This window comes from Ambystoma mexicanum, chromosome 6p (genome assembly GCF_040938575.1).
Source record: "Ambystoma mexicanum isolate Mex_15411 chromosome 6p, UKY_AmexF1_1, whole genome shotgun sequence".
In the NCBI taxonomy this organism is placed as follows: domain Eukaryota; kingdom Metazoa; phylum Chordata; class Amphibia; order Caudata; family Ambystomatidae; genus Ambystoma; species Ambystoma mexicanum.
In genome coordinates, this window is record NC_090935.1 from 1,010,091,654 (window position 1) to 1,010,117,194 (window position 25,541).

The 25,541-nt window shown below is 41.1% G+C and overlaps 1 protein-coding gene across 1 annotated transcript in view; it reads right to left on the bottom strand.

The window, feature by feature from the left end:
* The window catches only part of FBN2 (fibrillin 2), a 1,178,594-nt gene that overhangs the window by 905,594 nt on the left and 247,459 nt on the right, over positions 1-25,541 (bottom strand). The window contains exon 5 of the mRNA XM_069625622.1: positions 7,498-7,593. Coding sequence (XP_069481723.1) covers positions 7,498-7,593 — 96 coding nt within the window. The remainder of the gene's footprint in view (positions 1-7,497; positions 7,594-25,541) is intronic.

A 25,541-nucleotide genomic window follows, 5' to 3' on the forward strand; every position in this document is an offset into this window, starting at 1 on the left:
AGGAGGACATAGGCTATATTAATCAATCTGTTAATTGGCACACCCAGTGCAGGAACAGGATCAGAACTCTCTGGAACAGTGGTCTGGGAAAGGTTGTCTCACCAAGGCCCTGTTCTGTGTACAACTGAACTGTTCTTGCCCATACCTGCTCCCTGTTGGGGTGGTCAGTAAAGGTCCCAATGTGCCTGCACCATATTAGTGACTGGGGGAACGTGAAGTTGAGCCAATGTTGCAATTTTACATATATTTAGTGTAGTTTATGGGAATGGGATATGAGTTACTTTTTAGAGTTATTTTGTGTTTAAATATGATATATGTTAGATTGCACGCGGGCATCAAGATAAATGTGAAAACTGCAGATGAAATATAAATGTAATATAGATATAGCGCCTAGCAACTGGGCAACAAGGAGATTGACAATGCACATGTGAGAAAGGAGATTTGCAATGAAGAAACCACTGTATAGAGGACAATGTAGTTTAAAACATGCATGCACTCACATACATACACAGGGTTTTAAGGGACATATGTTTGGGACAGTTGTGGGTAAATCTGTATGCTGTGTGCTTTTTCATAGTTTGGTCAGGCCCTGCAGGCAGGGTTTGCGAGGTGAATTCTGTGTGACTGGGAAAACTGGTTTTGCAAGGATGGAGGCAGAGAAAAGGCAAGGAACAGCTGCAATAATATCAGATGGTCAGTTACGGGCAGGCCTGGGGTTTTTATGACTTGGTACTATTGCGCGAAGGAGATGCAATCTTAAGTACATGGGAGTCTGTTACTCATTGTTCAGGGCAGTCTGGCCATCTTCTTTTGACCAAACAATAAACCTGTGGTGAAGGGACACCTAAGGGCAGAGTTGACCAACACTTCATGGGTTTCAATTATTTTCGTCTTGAATTTGTAATTGTTTAGATTAGAGTGAAACAAACACGTCAGCAAGTGTGGGTGGTGAGTTATCACCAGTTCAACAGGGCCTTGTTTATCCCCCCACTCCTCATATTGTTTGAAGTGTTCTTGCAAACTATGGGCATCACGTCCGGGGTTAGAAGGTCCCAGGCCAGCGGAAACTTGTGATGAATTATGTTTGTATGTGAATGTGTAACTATGTGATGATGTCATGATCTACCACAGAAGATCCCAGGAAAGGAGATGATTGGATTTCTTTTGTATATCTTTGACCAATCACGTGTGGGGGGTGATTTGCAATAAACTATGTGGACGTGTTTTAACAATTGCAAACTCTATATAATGTGAAATGTATGCGTGGTTCCGGGAGACACGGGTTAGTTTGACTCTTCAGCATCATCTAGCAACTTCTGGCCATTTGTAGAATAAACTTGCTTTACAGACAAACATGCACTCGCTCCTTCAGTGGTGGGCCTACTTGGGTTAAGGTGATCAAAGGTCCACCCGCACATCCCCTAGGTTGATGGCTGTGAGGAAGAGGCAGGCAGAGTATCCAGAATGACAAAACTACATAAGCATCAACTTCACAAAATGGTTAAAACTATAATATCATCACAGAAAAGATCTTAGTTACTACAGGGTTGAGCTCACTCTGGGGGTGATCTGGCTCCATTATTAAGAGTGAGTTGGTGAGGGATTGATTCCCTTTAAAATTGTCTAGGCTTTATTCATTTTTTCAAAAGGAAGGGTTACGTTTCCCATCTTTGTGTCCTCAGTACAATCTATGAATGTCTACCCTATTTTAATGTTTAGCTTATATTATAGTGATATTTTGTATTTGTTTTCATTTCCTTTTTCAAACAATACAATCTCACCTCTTGAAGAAGTTCCAATAGTACCCACAGGAATTACACATGTTAGGCCTATGATGATTTGTTGCTCGAGGACATGTCATACCAACTAAAGAGAACCACGTGGGTGCACGATTGTCATGTGACCATAACATATGGACATTCTCCTTTCTCCCAAAGCAACAAAATTGTTAGGAACTATTATCCTTCTGTGCGGCTAGTTTCAATATATGCATGCGGCATTGTAAGCTTAGGTAAAAAGGATTTTAACTTTTGCTATATCTGGATATTTGGAAGAAAATTGTGGAATTGTTTTGAAATATGTAGATGCACTTAATTTTTCTACAATGGGTAATTAAGGCCATTGTGTAATGGACAGTTTGCTTCACCTGATCCAGCACATATAATGCATGTGGGTTAATAACTGGCTCCATCGACAATAGCATAATTTAAACCATTTTGTGAAGGTGATTCTTATGTAGTTCTATTTGTCTTAGAAACCGGGTTGACCGCCTTCATAGAGATACCTATTTATATAGGTTAGAATCCAAGCTGCCCCTAATGTTAAAAATCAGTTTCTTGTGAGGGATCAGCAGGGAAGAGCTGTCTGCCACTTCTGGAGGACAAAAACAGGGCTGTAGAAGGGTCTGGTGTCCATGAGGGCCTCAGGACTGACATACCTCCTATGTTGCTGCATGCTACTAGGGTCACCATGATGGGATCCCCACTGACACTGCACCAATAAATACTATTTCACAGACCTGGGGCGCCCATTGTCTGTAACAAGCCCTCCAAACTGGTGTTTTTTTCCTTTTGAAACCCCAACACAGTTTCATTTAGTAACCAAAGCTGTGAGTTCTCTGAGGAGAACTGAGAAACAGAAACACAAAATAACTCATTTATAAAATGTCTAGTATTTTTGGGGATACATGCGTGGTTGATTTGCAAGAAACTGTGTTCTTATTGTTGGATTCAAATGCTCTTCTCTTAATAAAAAAAGCAAACTGTGTGTCAGTTTCAAACATTGACTATGAAGATACATCCTTATAATAGAGTTTATTTGTATGTGTGTCTTTTGACATTAAGGTACAATAGTAAATTCAAGAGGTGAATATTTTGGCTAGGATCATATTGCACTCTGGTGTATGTAGGTTTCATGTTATGAAGCAGTTTCCAAGCTACAATCATACTCATTTTTGATTAATGTGCTTCTATAAAGTATATAGATTGTCAGGTTGGGGTAAGATGAGGTCCTTGTTCCCGGTCTGCCCATCACTTGACTTCCATGACTTCACTGCTTCCCCCATCTCTCACACCATGCAGCCTCTCAGATGATAACTTGCCAGAGCAACCAATGGGAGATAGAATATTCTTGGTTTGGGGAGCATGAGCACTCAGTCGGATTGAGATGGAAAACCGCATAGGGTGTTTTGATGTGCTGTTGGTAGCTTCAGTTCAGAAACAAACAGTCACTGTATGCTGTTTTTTTGTTGTTGCTGGTAACCATCATGTGGTGTTTGGGGTGAACTGTGTGTAGATGTTTTAGTTTCTTGTTGGGTGTTGCATAGTTTGAGCAGTTTGTGGTGGTATAGGCTTTATTGTGGTAGAGGCATGAGTGTGTGTTCTGTGTTTGAGGGTGAGTATGCAGGAAATTGGAGAGTATTTAGAAGGGTTAATGAACAGTTGCAAAGAAATTGAGCTAGCTTCAGTATATTAGCTGTGCATAAAATTCATTTAAATTCAGTATAGTGGACAGTACTCAGAAATTAATTTACACTCAATAAGGTGGCTGCGCTCAGTAAAGCACCTAGATTCTATACAGTGACTGTCTTCAAAATTGCATCTCGATTTAATGCAGTAGCTACGCTCAGTATTGCACATGCATATAATGCATTGGCTATCCTCATAATTGCATCTATAGTCAATGCTGTGACTACACTCACGAATGTACCTAGATTCAATGCAATGGCTATCCTCAAAATTGCATCTAGATTCAATGCAGTGGCTATGCTCATTTATGCACCTACATACAATGCAGTGGATGTCCTCAAAATTGCATCTAAAATCAATGCAGTGGGTATGCTCAATAATGAGCTTATATACAATGCAGGGGGGCTGTGCTCAAAACTGCATCTAGATTCAATGCAGTGGCTATGCTCAATAATGCATCTAGATTGAAACACTTGTGTATAGGCACGTTACAAATGCCATATCATATTATATCATAACGCAGCGCATATGCTCAATAATGCACCTAGATATAATGCAGTGGCTGTCCTCAACATTTAATCTGGATTCAATGCAATGGCTACACTCAATAATGCACCTAGATACAATGCAGTGGCTGTCCTCAAAATTGCATCTAGATTCAATGCAGTGCCTACGCTCATTAATGTATCTAGATTCAATGCAGTGCCTATGATCAATAATGCACATAGATTCAATGCAGTGGATGTCCTCAAAATTGCATCTAGATTCAATACAGTAGTTACGCTCAATAATGCACCTCTGCCTTGAGAAAGCCCTAGAGGGTGAAGCTGTTGGCCAAGCATCTGGAACATTTCTTCTTATTTGTGGCATATTTCTTTTGGTTTGAGCACATTTATTCTTATTTGTGGTATATTTATTTTGATTTGTTGCCTAAAATGGCAAACACCCTTTACATGTTGGACTTGAGATATCACTGAACTACTAATACGCCTGAACTATGAACAAAGTGATTCGAACTAAAATATTGAATACACAAAGTTGAACATATAATATCAACTGGTCTCGTAACGTATTGTTTGTTTTATAAGAGGCGCGTACAATTAGGGATTCTGAAGCATGCTCAATAATGCACATAGATACAATGCAGTGGCTGTCCTCAAAATTGCATCTATATTCAATGCAGTGCCTACGCGCAATAATGCACCTAGATACAATGCAGTGGCTGTCCTCGAAATTGCATCTAGATTCAATGCAGTACCTATGTTAAATAATTTATCTAGATTCAATGCAGTCCCTACACTCAATAATGCACCTAGATTCAATGCAGTGGCTGTCCTCGAAATTGCATCTAGATCGATGCAGTGGCTATGCTCAATAATGCACCTGGATACAATGCAGTGGCTGGCCTAATAATTGCATCTAGATTCAATGCAGTGCCTATGCTCAATAATGCATATAGATTGAATGCAGTGTCTATGCTCAATAATGCACCTAGACTCAATGCAGTGTCTACATTGTACAGTGTTTAAAGGTTCAGGCTGTCCCACCTAGACTTCACACACCAGCAGCTCCACACCAGCTACCACTTGGCCCTGCCAACAATTAACAACAGCATTGCAGAAATAGAGTATAGCCTACAGGTCCACAATCAAGAAAAGATTAATGATCAGGGTGACAGAACAAAATGTACACAATTAACACAGTTCTCACTTATAGGACAAATGACATAATTTACGATTGGAAGAGAACAAAATTTTCATTTTAACCAAATGCTTTAATGCATACAAATTGTCTTAAAACTGTTTTCAACAGGTCACCCATTAATGGAGAGACTGTGTCTATGAATGATACATTAATGTTTTACCAAGCCAAGTTTGCCTGGACCTAAATACAAAATGACATGTGTAAAACCTTGTGACATTCAGGGATCATAGTGAACAAATATATGTAGACAAAGTGCATCAAAATTATAATATTCAGTGTTGAACGTTAACACTGGGCGGGAGTCGACACAACAGTCTTTTCGGCCATTCATTAGCAGAACTGTGTTGCTGCGGAGTTGATGGCCATCATCAGGAAAGGAAGTTAAAATGGAACATAGGGGTCCTATTTCTCTCATGTCTTAATAATTTCACAGAGTGATTTTCAATTTAATTACTTCTGATATAGTCTAGACGATGGCTGTCACATATTGGTATTTCTCATTTACCAAAATACCCTGTGTGGATCCACAAGACAATCATAATGCCCCTCCGCGTTAAAGCTGCTCACTCTTCTCCACTTCTATGCCACCTAAGTACCTAAATACATCTAGCTGCAACACTTTGACAATCCTCAAGATTCAGGGCGCAGTAAGGCATAATGGCTATGCTCTAAATGTGCACCACAATCAGTGGCTATGGACCTACGGGCTAGATGCGTGCTTAAGTTCAGAGAGGTGGATATCCTCTAGGTATGGGTGCACTTTAAATAGGCACCACACTTCTAAACATCTCACTTTAGCTATGCAATTAATATTACATAGCAGAAACTTAAGACGTTGTCTCTCAATTTAAGGTTGCTGCAGACAGGTTTGAGGCTTGGCTGGGGCACCCCACGTGAACAGGGCAAACAGGGTATGGAAGCTGCCCTAGGGAGCTGTCCTTTGCCGTTGGCCCTTATCCTGCAACCCGGGCAAGGCTGCCCAGGGGAAGTTACTAAGGTGTAGGTGTTCTGGCCATGAGGGGCTGTGTGGGCCTTTCCACACTGTTCTGGTCGGGCGGAGGGGGTGGAGGGTGGCAGGACAGTGAAGGCTGGGGATTTGCGAAAAATAAAAAAATAAACAATGCTGGAAGTGAGTGAGCGCAGGGAAAACCCAGGCCGAGAGGAGGCGCTTAGCAGCAGGTGCTTCTACAATGTCCTGGGCACTAGAAAAGGAATATCTCAGTCTCCAGCATGGACAGTAATCTCTGAGGTTGGTGGAGTGTTACGGTCACGTGGGGCTGTTACGCACTCCAGAATACTCACACCAATAAAATCATCATTTACACTGACATAATAAAGTAAGGACTAGTGTCTCAAGGGAATATATTTTGTAGAAGTGCTATGTCCACACTCATTCACGTTAAGCATTTCCATAACTTCTACAAAGTGGCAAGTAGTAAGCAACCAAGCATTAAATCAATAGATGTGCTGCCCGGTTTATAGTCTTTGCATCGAATTCTTGCATCGAGAATTAGATGCATTGAATAATCTCCATCGAAAATGACTCATTGTATTCCCATACATTAAGTGCAAAGTGCTTATGTAATGAAACCCTTCCGTCGAACAGGATTTGTTACATAAACACTACATTGTTTTGCATGCAAATAAATTCGATGAAACATGCCTAATGTTATAACGTTAGAGGGAGCTGTCCCGTGCTGAAATCTTTAAAGTATTTCAGCACTGGCCAGCTTCCTCTAACTTTATTGGGGTGGTTGCCCTCCCATCCCCCCAGCCCACAAGGGCACATCCCTAACCCTAAACCTAACTCTAACTCTAACCCTAAAAATCCATTGAAATGTATTCAATGAAAGTGTATTTCAATGGAAAATGCTTTCAATTAATAGATTTTGTTGGATTTTAATTCGATTAAAGTATTTTCGATGGATAGACTGGATACCGTGTTGCCCTTGCAAGATCTGCATAACATGGCAGAAATCTACTGTTGCCTCATACTAGCCAGATCTGTGTCACTAGCAAAAGGCGACACTATACCACCACCACCAAAATTAGTCATTTGTAGAGCATCCACATATTATAAAAGCACATGCTCGTTAAAATGGCAATTCAATATTACATTTTGTATTATATTTATTATGCAATGAAAAAAATAAAGGAAAAGAAAGCTCCTCTAAATCATGAAGAATTGGCCTTGTGTTTTACACGGAATGGAATATAACGCAAACTCGACACATTCATCTGTTTTTTCTCCTTCTTTTACCCAACCACATAATAATTTCCACGTCTGTGTTCAACCAGCCATTGCCAAGTGCTCACTTTTGCTTACCTCGCTCACACTGTGGACCAGTGAATCCATACACACAGGCACATCGGTTGGGTCCAATACAACGCCCACCATTCTGGCAGCCATTTTCACAGACAGCTGCGAATACAAAAAAAAAAAAAATGAAACAGTTCAACATCCATGATTTAGCCTCATGTATTTACGAAAAACACATTTGACACGTTTCACAACTAAGTACCCATGAGTATATTGGGCATACACATCTTTGCAGCAGACATGCATTTATTATTTTGAACAAATATGTGTTTCTGGCACATATGGTCAAACAATGGAAAAGTTAAAATGAAAGAATGAAGACTTTGGACCTCATTCATCAGACTGGTAGGAAAAATGTATCAGCATGTCTGCTCAAAAAAGAAAGCAAACGGTACCTGGCAATATGCTAGCCAACTAAGACAGATGTTGCATCTGGCAACAGGACAGAATTCTAAATATAAGCAGTTCGTGCAGACATGAAGCTCTCACGTAAGGAATCTGTAAAGCAAACTTAGGGCAGCCACTGGCTCTCTGGGAAGAAGTGCCAGATGGAGTGAACTGCTTGGCAATGGGGGAAGGGAATCAAATCAGAACTCTTAGAAGGTACGAGGCTCAATCTCAGTGAAAAGTGGTGCTGACAAGCAGTACCAATGAAGTGGTGAAGGAGCTACTGGGCAAAAGGCTGTATAGGAGACGGGAGACTGCCTCCTACTTAAAAGAAGGTAATGGAGCAAGGGAGAGTTTGGGTGAGAGGAACGTATATGGACAAAGATGGGACATGTGCGTGGGGTCAAAAGAAAACAAAAAAACAAGGAAATCCAAAAGACAGCAAATAACGGCTATGAGATTGGAGCAAGTCAGCGGCAGATGGATAAAATGGAGAAGGCACGCAAAAAGCAATACAACAAAAAATGACCTAGCAGTATATAAACTAATACAAATACATGTACACCCACATCCAGAAAATATGTTCAATACGTGTTCATGCACCAAAAAAACATTCAATACACAGTTTCTTAAAGGTTTGAAAGTCTGAAAAAATGTCTGAGGGCTCAGACTAGCAAACAATTGTTGCCTTCACAGGTGATTAAACAAACGCTTTTCATATTGTCTGAAAAACTCGAACTTATAAAGCAATTGGGCAATAGACGCATCGGACACAAAATGGCAAACTGAATGTGATTAGCCACACTTTGTAAATGACATGAGGTGGCTGTGAATGTGGGCCACCATCATCCAAAGTGTTCATGTCCATATCCTTTCTTACTGCAGGCACAGACTTACAGGGTTCTAAATGTAGCGTGGCTAGTAGCTTTTTAGCTTCTGCTTGTAACCTAGAAGAGCCTGGTAAGCTTGACAGCAACATCTACTAGGAGCTTGTTTTGGCTCCTGAAGCCAACTGATGCCGGACAAGAGTGTGGGACAATCTATATAAATATACACTAGACACATCTGATCAGTTTAAGCAGAGACGTCATACATAACAGACAACATTATGAGTTCTCATATGAAATTTACATTGTAGCGTTGCATCTAGTAGCTCCTCGTTCCCCAATGGTAGCTACTGGTCACTGGTTAATGCTGCATACCCAGGAGCTGCCTTTAGCTCCTCCGTATCCAAACATAATTGCGATCCATGGACCTATTGTAATATGTGCTCAGTTGGATGATGTCAAGCATCAATTGTCAATCACTGCACACCCTATCTTGGGAAGAAAGGTGAGGTCTGCATGTACCAGGTGCCTCCACTATCACTCTATAATTAAATGGATGCTCTATTTGTCATGTTACGTTATGTTATTGTGATTTATACCATGCACCGCTGCCATTTTCATGGTCTCCATGTGCTCATTTGTGCATGATCTTCTATAGACTCTGGGCAACGCTTCTTTCCAGGATGTATAAGCCACGCCAAAACACAAGCAACAGTTTTACATGAACACTGAAGTAGATCAAGTGGCCATCCAGCCCACCTACATACAGACTGTAATAGTAATTCCAGTTGTTGCATAAAGGACTGGATTGTTTAGGTTTCTGTCACTGTGTGGGTATTATCACGCAGTCACACTCTTGTATTTGTACTTTATTTGTGTTTTATTAAGCGTCTTAAGCCAAAGTGCTGTACATAGTACAGATTGGTACAATAAAAATGAATTAACAATAAAATCCAGGAAACAATCACTCAAGGGTGTTGGAGCAGGTGAAATTTCAGAGACCCACGAAATCAAGAATAAACACAAATAGAATGGGAAGAGAGTGGAAGAGCATTCCAAGGAAGGGGAGCAAGAAGTTCAAAGGAGTGAAACCGAGACTGAGCACAAGGGGGACGTGAAGCCCGAAGTAAAAATTGAGGAGGAGCGAAAGGACTGAGAAGGACTGTAGAAACATAGTAGTGCAGTAAAATAGCTGGGAGTAAGGCCATATAGAGTTGTATAGACAAGACAAACAAAATTCAATTCAATTTGAGAATGAAAAGGCAGCCAACCAAGTGTTACAAGAGAAGAAGTGATAGAATCCCGACACAAGAGAAGACACAAGAGTCGTCCAGAGGAATTAAATACTGATTTAAGGGGGGCAAGACGAGAGTTAGGGAGTCCAAACAGGGCATACGAACAGTAAAAGAGTAGAGAAAAAATGTGAGAATAAATTAAGAGTTTAGATGCATGAAAGGTAACAAATGGATCAGCTTTTTTTTCGAATATCGTAGAGATGAAAGTGGCAGGAACGGGAGGTAAATGGAATATGATAAGAGAAAGAAAGATTTGTGTCGAAGTAAAGACCAAGATTACGGACCATAGGTGGGATTCAAAGCTGAGATGGGGGATTACGGGCCGTAGGTGAGATTCAAAGCTGAGATGGGGGAAAGGTTAAAAAAGAAGGTGTACAATGGGGAGGAAGAGTGTTGATGGGAAAAACAGTACTTCGGTCTTCCCGGCATTGAGGGTAAGGTAGCGAGAGGACATGCAAGATTAGATTGCAGCCAAACAAGCGGAAAGATGATGATGAATTTCAGGAGGAAAAAGACAAAGAAATAAATAGTTGGGTGTCATCAGCATAGAAATGTGAGATAGTCCAAAAAGAATAAATGATAGCCTCAAGATGAGATGCATAGAGGGAGAAAAGAAAAGGCCCCAACACTGACCCTTGAAGCACCCCAGGATGCAGCGAGAGCGATTCAGAGGACTTACCCGCCCAAGAGATAGAGAATGTTCTGTTAGAGAGGTAAGAGTGAAACCAGGACAACACATGGCCTGTGAGACCAAAAGATGAAAGGGAAGCCAAAAGTAGAGAGTGATCAACAGTGTCAAAAGCGGCTGATATTTAAGGAATACCAAGCTACACCGAAACATCCACAAGCAACAGACTCCACGCATGACTTACCAAATGTTCAGGCCAACACCAATGTAATACAAATGGGCAAAATAACAACAATAAGCAATCGACATCAATAATTAACAGGAGATATAAATCCTTAAAATGTGGGTCAAGAATTTGCATGTGGGTTTTGACAGAGAGCATTCCGTGGCCCCTCCAACCCCAAGTAAAATGATGTCACATCAAGTGTGGGGCCCTGACACTTAATATACAAGGGCAAAACATACAAAAGGTCTTGTTTTACAAGTTCCAAATGTTCCATAGACTCCAAGACAAGATGCCAAAAACACAACCAATGGCCTTATACCCCATTCTCTACTCAGCTCCAACAGACACACATAGAACACTCATTCAGTCCATGCCCTCAACATTCCACTGAGCTGATCATTCAACCCTGAATGCACGAAACATTTAAAATTGGGCGCTCACAGACAGAAGGACAAGTCACAAAATATATCACTTTCATATAAAACACTCATTCAAGACGCAACACCCGTCCACAACAATTCAGGATACTGGCAAAGGAAAAGAACATGACACAGCAAAACACACCAGACATAGGCAATAATGAGCATGACACAGGCAGCTACCAGCTACAGACAACCACCACTAATTGAACACACAAACATATACAACTATGCCACAATATCAGAGGCGCCCAATCACACAATCAGACCAAACAGATGACATAAGTCACCTTAGTGCCCGCCACCTGATCCCCACAACCATATCAAAAAACCCAAACTCTAAACAATGCTGCATCCATGCTGGCACACACTTGCGTGTTGAACAGAAGATATGCATCACCTGACTCGTAGGCTCCAGACTCTGAAAACTAAGGTCAATTGTCCAAGCTCAAGAACAGAACAAGGAATGCATGCAGTCACACCACAACAGGGGCCGTACAGGCACACACACTCACCCAGTTGCTAGCAGAGTTCATAACCTCAATGTAAAGTGTCATCTGGACACCTAATCGCAGACACAATGGCTAAGTTATTGCAACCACGCAAACAAAGATGCCAACCATCATGACCTGACATGTTCAGAGCTAAAATTGACACTATGCAGACCTCAGGCTCCACTTGAATTCAACACACTTACAGCATGCCACAGAGGTACACACAGCTGCACTGCCCACTTCACAACTCACAAAACATACCATAGCAGCTGTCCATGTTCTGAAGACAGAAACACTGAAGGATGCTTAAGTTAAGGAACACCGCCATAACTATCTCTCTAGCAATCTATATATGCACTATGTACACTCACTACCATGACCACAGGACAACAGCACTCTACTAGCAAGTTAAGGAATGGCGAATACAAATAATTGAGTATTAATATCCACCTATACAAGGTACACACATCTAGAACTTACAACTGCATCCATGAGCTGGGCATACTAAACATAGTGTCACAACTCTCACCCACACCTCAATCTCACAGGCCCAACATGACACCTATAGTAAGAAAGCCTTACAGATCCATCACTGCGATCAACTGAAACTCTTCAAGCTATAAATCCCGTACAAAGGAGCAACCCATTCTCATCAAACTGCTTCCCAAGGCTGAGAATGATAATAGTCTTCCCTTTCTTGCAAACATGTTCAGATCTGAGAGTGCTTTCTGGGCTGAAAACACTCAATCCACCATTTGAAAGGAACCAAAGACACGTGCCAAGAGTACAGCTTTAATGTTCTTCCCTTAAGAAATCTGCTATCTGCCTCCTTTTGTATGGATGGCCTCCATACCTTCTGGTGTTCTATGCCTCCAAGCTCTTGAGTAATGGTGGCCAACCACGATTGCATAAGTGGTGGCCTCCCTCTCAATAGGGTTCTAAATCTGGATGCATGCCTCACAAGGTCCAATGGCTATCTTAATACTTATGGAATATACCTGCTGCAAAGTTCTCAACATCAGGAGTGACCATTGTGCACTTGTCTGCTCCTGTCAGCTGCAGTGGTACACTGTTGGCAGTTCCATAGAGCCGATCTACATACCTACAGCGCTACACACTCCCGTCCTTAGTGTAGAGCCTCTGCAATAGCTCTGTTCTCTAGTCATGGTGCAAAATCAACATTTCACGCTCATGTGTCCTCTGCACATGGTGTCGGTTTCCATCGTGGCAGCATGTTTTTCACACAGCCTTGTGGTAATAATTTTATTATTTGTCAAAGGCATCCTCTGCAGTCTATGACACTGCACAAGTGTCCATTTCGTCTGTGGTCAGCTCCTGTTATCTATAGTGGCACAAGGGGGACAATTCTGTGGGGCCAGATCCTGCCTGACAACTCTGAAGCAGACTCCTGTTGCCAGTGTGGAGCCTCTTTAGGTGTTGTACTCTGTGCAGGGTCTAGCATCCATGACCTCCCTTAGAAGCTGGGGAACAAGAACAGTCTCCACGTGGGCATCTACACAAAATGTGCAGTCCACTCCCAAAAATACATTAAAGTGTACAGTGGCACATGTCATTGGTTTTTAAATGCTGCATTGAGGATATCACCTTTCAACCAATAGTGCTGACCGCAGTTTCTGCTGTCAATTGCACATGCCTGCTTTGCGTAATCTAAGACAGGTGGCACTGCATGATGCCAGAAGGACCCCAATCAGTAGGATTCACACAGTGGATCCCGTAACTAAGCAAACAATAAGCAGGTAGTCCCCTGCTGAGATATGATATGATATAAGTCATTTATAACGAGCCTGTACACAAGTGAGTCAACCTGTGGTTGAGTTTGTCAAGGCTGCATGTTTCCATCAGCCAGTCAATAAAACTGCCTCATTGTAGCTCTCGGAAAAAGAGTTTCACCACAGGAAAATTAGAACAAGCAGTGCAGCATGTACCCAAGGATGGGAAACTTTGGAGGTGCGGGAGGATTCTATGTCTGTTCACTGCTCAGCCCACAAGAGCATGTTGTTCACTTATTTTAGCTTGTCATCGGTGTTATATCAAATGTTGGACCTGACGTTGATCGGGTATGTACCACATGTGGAGAAGATCTTGGTTGTTTCTTTACAGCTCGCAATGGTCCCAGTTGCTCTTAAGAAAAGATGACAACATGGAGACCCCACTAGGCATCCTCACCACTCTTAGATCTGGCTCAAGTGTGAGATGCATAGAACTTTTATAATATGCGCACAACATTCCACTTAGCTGACCATTGACTCAAAAGTCTACAAGCATGCATTCAAAGCCAGCAGGACAAGGCACATTGCATCATCCTTCCTTACAGACCACTCATTAAAAACACAACATGCAATTAGGAACTTTTTAATAACAATAATATCAAATTTTTATATAGCAATTCATACTGGAAATCCCTGCTTACATGTGCGAGAGGAAAAACTGTTCTTATTAACAAATAGATACTCAGATTATCAACCTTAGAAGGTTAAAGGGCAGGCTGCTGGGATCTGAACCTGTCTCCTGCAGGCTGAGCATAGACATCTGGGGTGAACCCTTAACTCACTAAGCTATATTTTAATTGGTATGAGCCATGATCAGCTATCTTTCCTTCAAGGCCCACATCTCCAAGAAAACAGACACAACCTGTTACCCTCTCACACTCCACCGCAAGATCATGCACTTCATAACAGTCTCAGATGTATGAAGCATCACCCAAGCCCTCAAACTTCCTCCCACCTGGAGACTGGTCATGCTCTCCGTTCAGGTGCCCTAGCCTCCTCGTGTGCCCCAATAAAATACCTCAAGCTCGCCACATCCTGTCTAATCAAAGAAGCCAATAAAATCGACTGCATCATGTCCATCCTCAAGAAGATGTGGTGGATGTCCCTTCAGGCTGCTTCATCTTTAAGTTACATCCCACATAAACCAGTGGCATTCAAGGCTTCCTCCATCCTGGCAAAAAGACTTGCATCTCTGTGGGCCAGAGCTGCACAAGAATTCATGAAATCATCAAGTGGGAAATAGATGGTTGGAAAAGCTTAGAAAATCATTTTGTTGTGAGACTGCGCTTGTGGGTAGGACCAGCATTTGGGTGGGATCAGACTGGTATGCAAATGGTTATAGTTCTCCTTTAGTAAGAAGAAATAATATTTAGTTGTAGACCCTCTGCTTTGGCACTATCCCATGGAACAGGTCATCTGGCCATGTTCGCTCTCAGGAGGGGGGTTCCAAAGTTCTTTGCAAATCGTGGAAAAAAAAGCATGTTCTAAAGATAGAATTAGGAAAAGAAGCTACCATGTAACACTCCCCTTGAACAGCATACCAACATGCCCTTGAGGATTGAATTGGCGACTATATGCTTCAAAGAATAACTTGCCAACAGATTATCACTGAATCCACCCAAATCTCTAAACTCCCCTCCATCTACTTGAAAAGGACTTCTTTTCAGTTATTACACAGCCTCTGTTTGAGAGTCCCCCTGCTTCCACGTCACCTAGCCTTCAGTGGATGGACCAAGGGCTTGGTGATCTCTGCCTAATTCTCTATGAATGTATGAATTTAATTGGTAAATCCAAAGAAACTTTGTAATTCATGTAGATTTGTGGGGTTCTTCAATTTTGTAGTGCCTTAACCTTCTTTTTCAGAAGATAAGGCCCTCTGCTGTTTTTTACTGACCTAGAATGTTTATCATAGTTCTGCACAACTGTGCTTTCGAAAGAGATAATTTTGTACCTGCATTTCTTAGTTGGGTCAACATGTGTTGGATCCCCATCAAGTTTTATTCGACAGTTTTACTTTTGATTAACATGTCATCTGGGTAGGCCAGCTTAGCTCTTTCTGCAAGAACAGGGATTACTTTATGTAGGAATTTCTTAAACCCATTTCTGCTGTTAATATATCCAAAAATATAACCAAAAGGAGTACGGATCTAGGTGTTTTGTTGCCCCCCATATATAAATGGAAGTTGATGTTCACAGAGTTCTGAGATCATCCAATATTGATTAGTCAAATCGAGGAAAGTATATATTTTAGAACTTTGGATCCGTGCAAGCCCCTGATCGATTTAAGGGAGAGACAACCATGACATGTGTACTCTCTTTATCATACTGGGACAAATGATCCCACATGATTCAACATTTTTGATAATCCTTGTGAGATGAAAACGGTACTGTCTTGCAAATATTGATGCCATAACAGGGTGCGTAGGCATGATTATTGAAGTAACCAATGTGGCAAAAGGTAAGTGGCAACTGTTTATTTAACCAAAGGTTCCACAGCCCAGCAGCACCACTGAAACACAGTTGCTGCCTACAACTCCCTCTCAAATTACTTCCCATGCATTCGTCTCCACCAGCAACCCTCCCAGTATTTCAAATTCCACATTCAAACCAACAAGATACAGCACAAACCATTCCTTGTTACAACAAAAAACATATGTGAAACATAGCATATGCAACGAATGGAAACATAATTTGACTAACAACAAGGCAAATATTTTGATTTCCAGAACATGCTTTCAATGTCCATCCATCTTGAAATCTCTATACCGAATCAGCAATTATTGAATCTCATCACACTTACACCTACCCTTCATTTCTGGCACAACAGGTACCTCCGCATTCACTCCGCTCTTCTCTCTCACATGACCATCTTCCTCCATTGTCTCTCTCTACATTCTCTCTCCATAGTTTCTCTCCCCAACTAATATGCCTCCTCTAGCCATCCCTCCCAACTGTGGTTTCCTTGTAGATTTTTTCCATTGCTCCGTTCCACCAAAAAACTCTGTTTATATTCCATATCGATCCATCTTCCACTCTGACCACTTTAGTAAATACTTCTATGATCATGATGGATTCAGAAAACGTCAACATCCCTTTGTCTACCACCCTACCCTTTGTCTCCCACCTTGAAGATCTCTATTTCTTTCAACTTCACCCTTCCTCCTTTCACAACAACCTCCTGTATTTTCTTTATTCTTTCTCTCTCTCACTATCTCCAGAGTGTATGCATCCTCTTTACTGGTTAAGTTTAGTTTACACATGTGGACTCAACAAAGAATGAGTTCTCCTACATTGCATCATCTCAAATAGAGAAATTCAATCACCCTAGTTGGGGATGGCCTGACACTCCAAATAATTTCCTCTATCGACTCCTCAACATCCATACCGTTCCTCCCAGCCATTTAATTGTGTCCACCACCACCTAGTAAAACATCTCTACCTTCCCATTGGAACGAGCATGATAATTCAATGTGAATCTCCACTTCATACATTTCTCCTTGGTATATCCCGCCACTTCTTCACTCCCAAAATGTGATCCAATAGCACTCAGCATTACTTTAGGGTATCTTTCCCTTTTGAACGTATGCTCTAAAAAATGCAGTCACATCATCCACCTGTGTGCGCGTCACTATTTTCTCTTAAGAGCAACTCGTGAAATGGTGCACCATAACTATAAGAAACTTTATTCTTGGCCCAAAGACATGGTAAGGACCCAAAATGTCAATGACCGTTCCCATATTCCTTCAGGTGGATCCACTTGAACATCCTCCTGTTTAAAAATGTTCATGGTCATATCCGAATTATTGCATGGCCAACAAGTCTTTCTAGAAACATGTCCACTCCTGGCCACCAATACTTGTCTCTAATCTTTCTCTTGGTACCTGTAATACCAGGATTCCGCCCATGTGCCAAATCCACGTCCTCCTCAATGACATCAGTGACTCCAACATATGCCCCATCAAAATCATCTTACCATCAATTGAAAACTCATCTTTCACTTCCCAAAATGGCCAACACTCTTCCCCGATATGCTTCTTTTCCAGCCATCCTACTTTAATCCACTACCCAACCTCATTAAGTAATACATCCCTTTGCATCTCCCCTTCCCATTGTTCCTGTGAAACCACCTCACCATTTCCCACAAGCACACTAGCTACCACTTAATCTGCCTCATCCCTCACATACTTTTCACACAGCATAGGCATATGCAACAAAAAACAACCTGCTACCTTGTTCTTGGCCTGCGGCACATATTCTACCACATAATCAAATTCTTGAGTCTTCAGGCTCAGACCAGCCAATTATTGTGCAGCTCTTCCCATGTCTTCTACTGACAGTGCTTCCACCGATGTTTTGTGATCTGTCCTCACAATATACAGTGTTCCCCATATATAATGCTGGAAATAATTTAGACCCCATCCACACGCTTACAATTCCTGCTCGATGACTGAGGACCTGGACTCTGTTTCTGGCACTGAGCATGAAGCATGACTTATGATCTTTTCTTTTCCTTCAATCGTTTGCGACAGCACTGCCCCCAATCATTTCATGCTGGCATCTACCGTAATTACTATTGGTTCGCCAATCTCAAATCCACCAAACTCAATCTTCAAACAAATTCTCTCCTTTATCGACTCCACAGCCATATTGGATTCACCCGTCCACATAAATCTTGCATCCTTTCTCAACATTATTCTCTGAAGGGCTTTGTAATTTCTACAAAGTTCTTAACAAGTTTGTTATAATATTTTGCTAATCCGAGGAAGGACCTCAACTCATCCTTATTGCATGGACACAGTGCATCTTTACTCACTGCCATCGCCTCTACCTTAGGCTTATTGCCTTGACTGTTTACAAAGTGATACAGATATTTCACTTCTTTGGCCTAAACCTGTATTTCGATGCCTATATAGTCAATCCCCTCCTTTTAAGTTTCCTTAACACTTCATGTAGCCTTTTATCATGTTCTTCGTTTCCCTTGACAAATATTAAAATATCATCCTGATATGCAGTAGTTCCTTCGATCCTTTTCAGCAAATGCTTCATTGTCCTCTGGAAAACCGTTGCAGCAGACGCCAATCGAAAGGGCATCCAGCAATACCTAAACATTCCGAAGGGTGTAATGAATGATGTGAGTGTCTTACAATCTTCTGTTAACTTGATCTGATAATAAGCCACTGAAACATCTCTGATGTGTGGGGTAGCGGGTCCTTGTCTATTAGAATATTCTTATTTAGCCCCCAAACATCCATACACATGTGTATCTTACCCGACTTCTTAAGGGCCTCCACTATTGGACTCACCCAAACGGATGATTTTATCGGTTCCATTATACCTTTGCAAGTCAGTTTACTAACTTCTTCCTTTTTCTCTGTATGTTCCGGCTCTTGTGTGTCACTGGTTGGGCTCCTTCTTTCAGGACAATTCCATGTGCATACCCTTTCAGACAACCTACAACACTGTGAATAGTTCTTGATAAGTTTCTTCAAATTTGTTTAGTTTCGTCTGTATGCTCAAAATAGGTTTCTCTAAAGTGTGATCCAGCTTTATCTCCAAAGCTGCTTGATCTTGCCACCCTAAGACATCCACACCTTTCTTTGCAATGTAAACCTTCACTACCACCAACCTATTGTTTATGTCTGATCTGCTCACGTCCACCTTCACTCTGGCTTTGTCGAGTTCCTTTAATTTGGTAGACGTTTTCATCATATACGGTGAGCAACTGCCCACCATAATGGAGATTGGGATACTCTCCATTGGTACGATGCAGCTAGGGCACTTCATTTCCCAGAATTCCTCTGTATTACGGACGATCATTACCCTCTCATCATCCAACTTACCTTCTTCTTGCACGCAGTGCACCTTCTTTTTTCGACACACTATTGCAAAATTCCCTCTCATGCCACAATTTGAACACTTCAGCGACAGTGCTGGGCAGTCATTGGAATAGGCTTAGTGCCCTAATCTCCTGCATCCGTTACATCTTCCTTTGTCTTGTTCTAACTGCATAGTTTCTATATTTATTTTATATTTGATGTCCTTTGTGTTTTAGATCTTCTCCCCTCCTTTGCTCTGCCCTCTTCACTTTTCTGTTTTTTTCCCACTAGGTTTACTTGTGGAGAGAATTTTGGCTTGATCTAGATTGACTGCGCCCCTCCTTTTTTTTCTTCTTTGTTTTCCTGTTGCGCATAGTTCTATGTGCTCGACTTATTTTGCAATTGCCAGTGTTTCTTCTAAAGTGTGGTGGCCACACATCCACAAGCGTTCTTGGATTGCAGCATTATCCATATGTATGATAATCTGATCATGAATAAGTTTTTCTGATGTTATTCGAGCCCAGAATTTAAATGCCAATGCCAAAATACATATGGTTGTGATGTATTCTTCTGTGCGTTCTCCTTGCCTGTGCTTCCGCAAGTAAACATTGTTTCTATTTATCGCTATGTTAGATCTCGGCGCATAGTAAACATCCAATTGTTTGAACGGGGAATCGTACACATTCATATCATTTTATTTATTTATTTGTTTTTTTAAAGCGCTCACACAGCCCGGGGGCAGCGAGGCACTGTCACAGAAATATGTCTTAGTTGTGTATTTATTACGCACTTAACAACCAGAGGTTTCTAAACGCGGACCCGGGGATTGAACCTGTGTTGCTTCGTGTCGTCTTGTTTCCAAGGCGAGCATGTTTCCGCTGAGCTATCCTCCCGGGAGAATTCCCGGGAGGATAGCCTCTGGCACTGACAAATTAGGGAATTCTCTACATTTTCTTTGCCCCTCAAGGCCGAGTGTATGCAATAACAATTGTTTTCTCTTTCTGCGGTCATTCTTTCATGTTCTATCACTCACAGATAATTGCCCCAATATTCCTTCCAGTTTCGCCAAGGAAATGATGGTTCTCCTACGTTGGGGAGAAAACATGCTGGGGTGTATTGCAATGGCCTACATCGTCACTTATTTATTCTTGTGACAGGCTTTTTTTCACTCTTTACCACTTCGCTCTGATATATATCCCTGAAATAAAGCTATATACTGGTCAATATCCTTGTATTTCATTATTTCCTCTTTTCATTGTGTCTTTATTCTTGTATTTCATTATTTCCAAGCGGCATGTCATCATGCACGGGTTTGACCCATTGCTTGGCAACATCAACAATGGGTATCTTCAATGCAATGCACTCGTGTCTTCCTGATGCCGTAGGTTGCCTTTCTCGAGCCCCCAGCCTGTTGCCTTCAACTGCTATAACACGCTCGTCCCTCTACCTTGTTGTGCTCTCCGACCCCCCCACTCCATCCAATGGGCTCACATCCACACTGTGTCAGACCCGCCTGCCGATCCTCATGTGGCTTCTTCACCGAGGTGAAGGCAAGTGGCAATTGTTTTTTAGCCAAAGGTTTATTTTTTTAGTCTTTTTAAAGTGCTCACACAGCCCGCGGGGTATCGAGGCGCTGTTACAGGAATAGTCTATACCCAAAGGTTTCTAAGCGCGGACCCGGGGATTGAACCTGTGTTGCTTCGTGTCGTCTTGTTTCCAAGGCGAGCATGTTGCCGCTGAGCTATCCTCCCGAGACGAGGTTCAACAGCCTAGAAGCACCATTGACACACAGCTGCTGCCTCCAACCGCCTCTCAACGGACCTCATGTGTATTCTCACGTCTCAAACAGCAACCCCGCCAGTATTCTAAATTCCACATTCTAACCAACAAGATACAACAGTTATATAATGTAGAGATGTATGTTCACAGTCATATGAATCTTGAGAGATAATGTTCTGGAAAATGACCTAGAAACACTCAATTGTTGTTTTTGCTATACCTGTCTCTCTTCAGCATCAACCAGACTGCTCTGTTAGTTGAATATCTGACAGAAGCCTGGCAATATTTCTAGTGTGGTGTTTTCTGTAGTCTCTTCAAATTGGGTGCTGAGACGTCTATTTATGATATCTACCCAGATGGATGAATCCTAAGTATCAAAGTAGTTACTAGTAACTCAGAAAAGTATTGTGTTTTCCGCTGTATGACAGGCAATGCCCTGCTGCACATAAGGACGCACAGAGTAAGCATTTCATGAAATTCTATGAAATTCCCCTCTTGCTGAGAGTAGACAATCACTGGTCAGGTACCATCAATATAATATTGTTATAATAATCTTCAGGTATTTCACCACTGATGGCATATTTTAAGACCACAGACAAATGTATGGAAACGACTGCTATTCCAATAGAGGTGTCTTGGGGGTCAATATTGTCAATTAATATTTAAATGGTCTGGTAATGGGGTTGGACGCAGAGAAAGTCCCTGTTGATGAAGAGTGTTATTTACTTTATGAAAGCTTTTTCATTAGACAAGGATTACCCTTTCCTGATCTTTCTCAGAAAAAGTATTTTGCCTGGTATTTCCAGGAATAACAACTGCTTCTTTTACTTGGACTTCAGCAGCATGAGGGAGAAATTGAGCAGACCAGAATGTTTTCTCTAGATTATTGAAATGCATTGGGATTTCTCCCATTCTGGACCAGACTTTATTTTTAATAAAATCCAGATTAATTGGTTATCGATGTAGTCATTCATTATGAATATAAAAATCAGAAATAACATCTCGTACGACCCAGCAGTTAGGAATTATGTTTTGGTTCCAATCATGTTCTTCAACAAACAGATGCTTAGAATCACATTTTTTGAATCTATGGCATCAATGCAGATTCCCATGTATCTAGCAGGTTAAATGTGTGACTCTTCTCAGCTTTTGGTCATTGTTTTCCACTAATTAAGTTCTTTCATGAGTCAAACAGACTTTTGAGAGCACTGGATCCTTACCTCCAGTAATTTGAATGGGGAAGATTACAGGCTCTCCTTTTCTAGCTAGACTGTTTTGTATAATCGCTGAGGTATCTACTGGTTAACATAGACCCTCGCTGGAGGTCTGCCATTGAAAGAATGTCAATGTCAGGAGGATAGCTCAGGGGCAATGTGTTTGACTTGGAAGTAAGACAATGCATAGCAACACAGGTTTGAATCCTGGGCTCGTGCTTAGTAACTGGTCCTTGGTATTATTATTCATGTATTTACATTCAAAGTGGAGAACCACTCATTATTTTGTGGAAGATATCATTTTAAGGCCCCAGTAAAAACCCCATAACTTTCATCGTGTTCCCTCACAGATATAATAGTAATGTCAGGGAGTGCATTCATTTCCACTCAGTCTGGATGCTTTTAAATCAGGTGAAGTACCATTCAGACTGATATAATTGGTACTTCTCTTCTTTTTCAGATGGGTGGCAAGTTTGAATCTAGGGGTCCTGGTTCATACAATTATCAGACTTGAACGAATTTGAAGTATATAATTTCCAACCAAATAAGAAAGGTGAATCCTGAGGAGCCACAAATAACACTGCATGGGTGAGTTTATGTTGCCCTATTTTGACATCTAATCAGAAACTCCCATCTACTGAAATCTCATTTCCATCAAAACTGTGTAGTTCTCCAAAGAGAGATTAGAAGGTAATTCTATGATTTTATCTACTTGGTTCAAAGCATCAAGTACTTCTCAAGACATAAAGGTTGCCTGTGACCCTGTGTATACAAGAGCAAATGGCCCACACTGTCCCTGAATCTGGATAAGTGCAAAAACAAATTAAAATCCTTAATTTCCAACTTACAAATCGAGTGTAAATTAATGGATAGCTATGAATGTATCCTTCTCAGGTTTGAGGTATTTTTTCACTTGTTCTGTGTTTGCCCCCAGGTGGCCATCTTCCTCACAATCAAGTTCAGGTGGGTTGGTCAAAGACTCGCTCGGACTAAAAATGCATTTTGAAATCGCAATTGGAATAGAGACTTCCCCCACTCTCAAGTTCCAGGCAATAGTTTTCATGCCCCGGCGTTGGGGTGTACATTTGATTTAACATCCAACAACCTGAGCTGCCACAAAGCTCAGGCTGGCGGGCCATTAAATCCCATGTCCACCGCCGGGGTGTGAAAGCTACATTCTAGGCAAGGTACTCAGATATTTTACTCTATGTAGCCACACAAATAGGCATCAATGGTTTCACAAACATTCAATCAAACAATGTACAGTAGAAAAACATCTTCCTTAAACCTAGTTCCCCTGAAATAAAAACTTTAAAAAATCTCAAAATAAAGATTAAAACAAAACAATGTAATTATCTCTAATACCACTACCAATTACAGGCATTAGAGACATATGCTTACTTTACAATATTCTCCAATTCTCCGGCTGATTTAAGTTGAAAATGTTGGGCACTATCTATAACAAACTATTGGCTCCTAATTTGGGCATAGACACTATTTTATATCATTTTCTAGGTTGCTTGATTTATTGTAAACAGTTGAGCTTCTTAGCATTTATGTAGAGTTTGAAATTCTGGGACATTGGATCCTAACCCTTCCCTTTATTATCAAGGACTCAGGTTAACCCTCACAACCCCCCAGTTCCATATGTTCATTAAGGAATAGATTTCAATTAATTTATTGACTACAGCAGACATCAAACGACTTGTTGTTCCAAATTTCAATTTAAGATGTCTAAAGCTTGCAGAGTTCTCAAATTGCAGGAGAAAAGCCCTATTACGAAGATGCTACCTAGGGTTTCAATTGTAATCATTGAATACAAAGCATGTGCACCTTGCACTATATTCCCTTTTTTAGTAGTATGACTGTTAAACAGGGCTCCAAAAATTATTTTAATGCTATCTGGGATTTAATTCTCAGGAAAAATGCCTAAATAATCTGGAGTCATGGATTCTAACTTTTTGCTTCTCTTTGAAAGGCCAAGACAGATAGGGACACAGAATGGCCTAAGGCAGCTCCGTCAGATAAGGTTTCCCTCAAACCTGTGCACCTTGTCGAAAATCTCAACTAATCTGGTCTTGCTTTTCTGAAAGTCCTCTGCATTCAGTACATTCTGAATTGGGCTATTTTCAATATATTATTTAATCATCTACATCCAGTTGGTATCGAATATTCTTCTCTCATGTTGCACATGCTCTCTTGCTTCTCTGTATTCCCAAAAACTCTTTGCTCTACCTATGTGTTTGAGTTTACATAATCTGCAAACTCCACCCATGTCGCAACATTTGAAATAGCATTTTGGACTGGAAAGGCCATGATAGGTTCCCTTCACTTTCTCACATCCACCCGAGCCTTCCTCTGTGCTTCTACTGGCCCATTGAAGTTTGATGTTTCCTAAGGGAATGTGTCTGCTACAAACCCTCCCCTCGCGCTTTATGCGTGAAACGTGATAATGAAGAGAAAAATATGTTTTTAAAATATTTTTCTACATGTGATATTGGTTTACATGACATTCATATATTTAAGAATATTCAGAATCCACTAATATAATTCATGTTTTGTGACCTAATGCTTGATGGAGTTACTCAAACATATACATTATGCATAAAATGTACATGGAAAATAATGTCCATATATAGGAAGGACCCTGACGGTCTTGGCCCTGCCTAGGGCATCCAATTTGGAAACTATAAAACTAGCTCTAGTGCAGCAAACTGATTAAGAACTGATTGTGTGGGGATATGAGTGTACAGATTTGTTATCTGAACTAAACACCCCTGCAGAGATGCTTATTAAGCATCCGATCTCCTTGAGGAAAAAGCTATGTGAACTTGACTGGATCTCAACGAGAGACTTGGGTGCTAAGTATAAGCTATTTAAATATACATCAGGACCAGAAAAAGCAGTAAACGCTTTCCAAAAATATTTGCAAACATTTCCAGACAATAAATACAGGCAACAGTTCCAAAGAATATGTTTCAAACTTTTCCCGACTGATGTGATTTTGAGCACTCAGTCGCATTCTCATGGCCATAAGGGTTTGTGTAGACACTGTAAAAAGAAAGTAAACATAGAAAAATGAAAAAACTACATTGTGGAATGCCAAGGCATTAACAGACTGAGGCGACTGACCCTTGAACAGTGCTTGGCCAGTATTAGGTATCTCAGCCAAAAT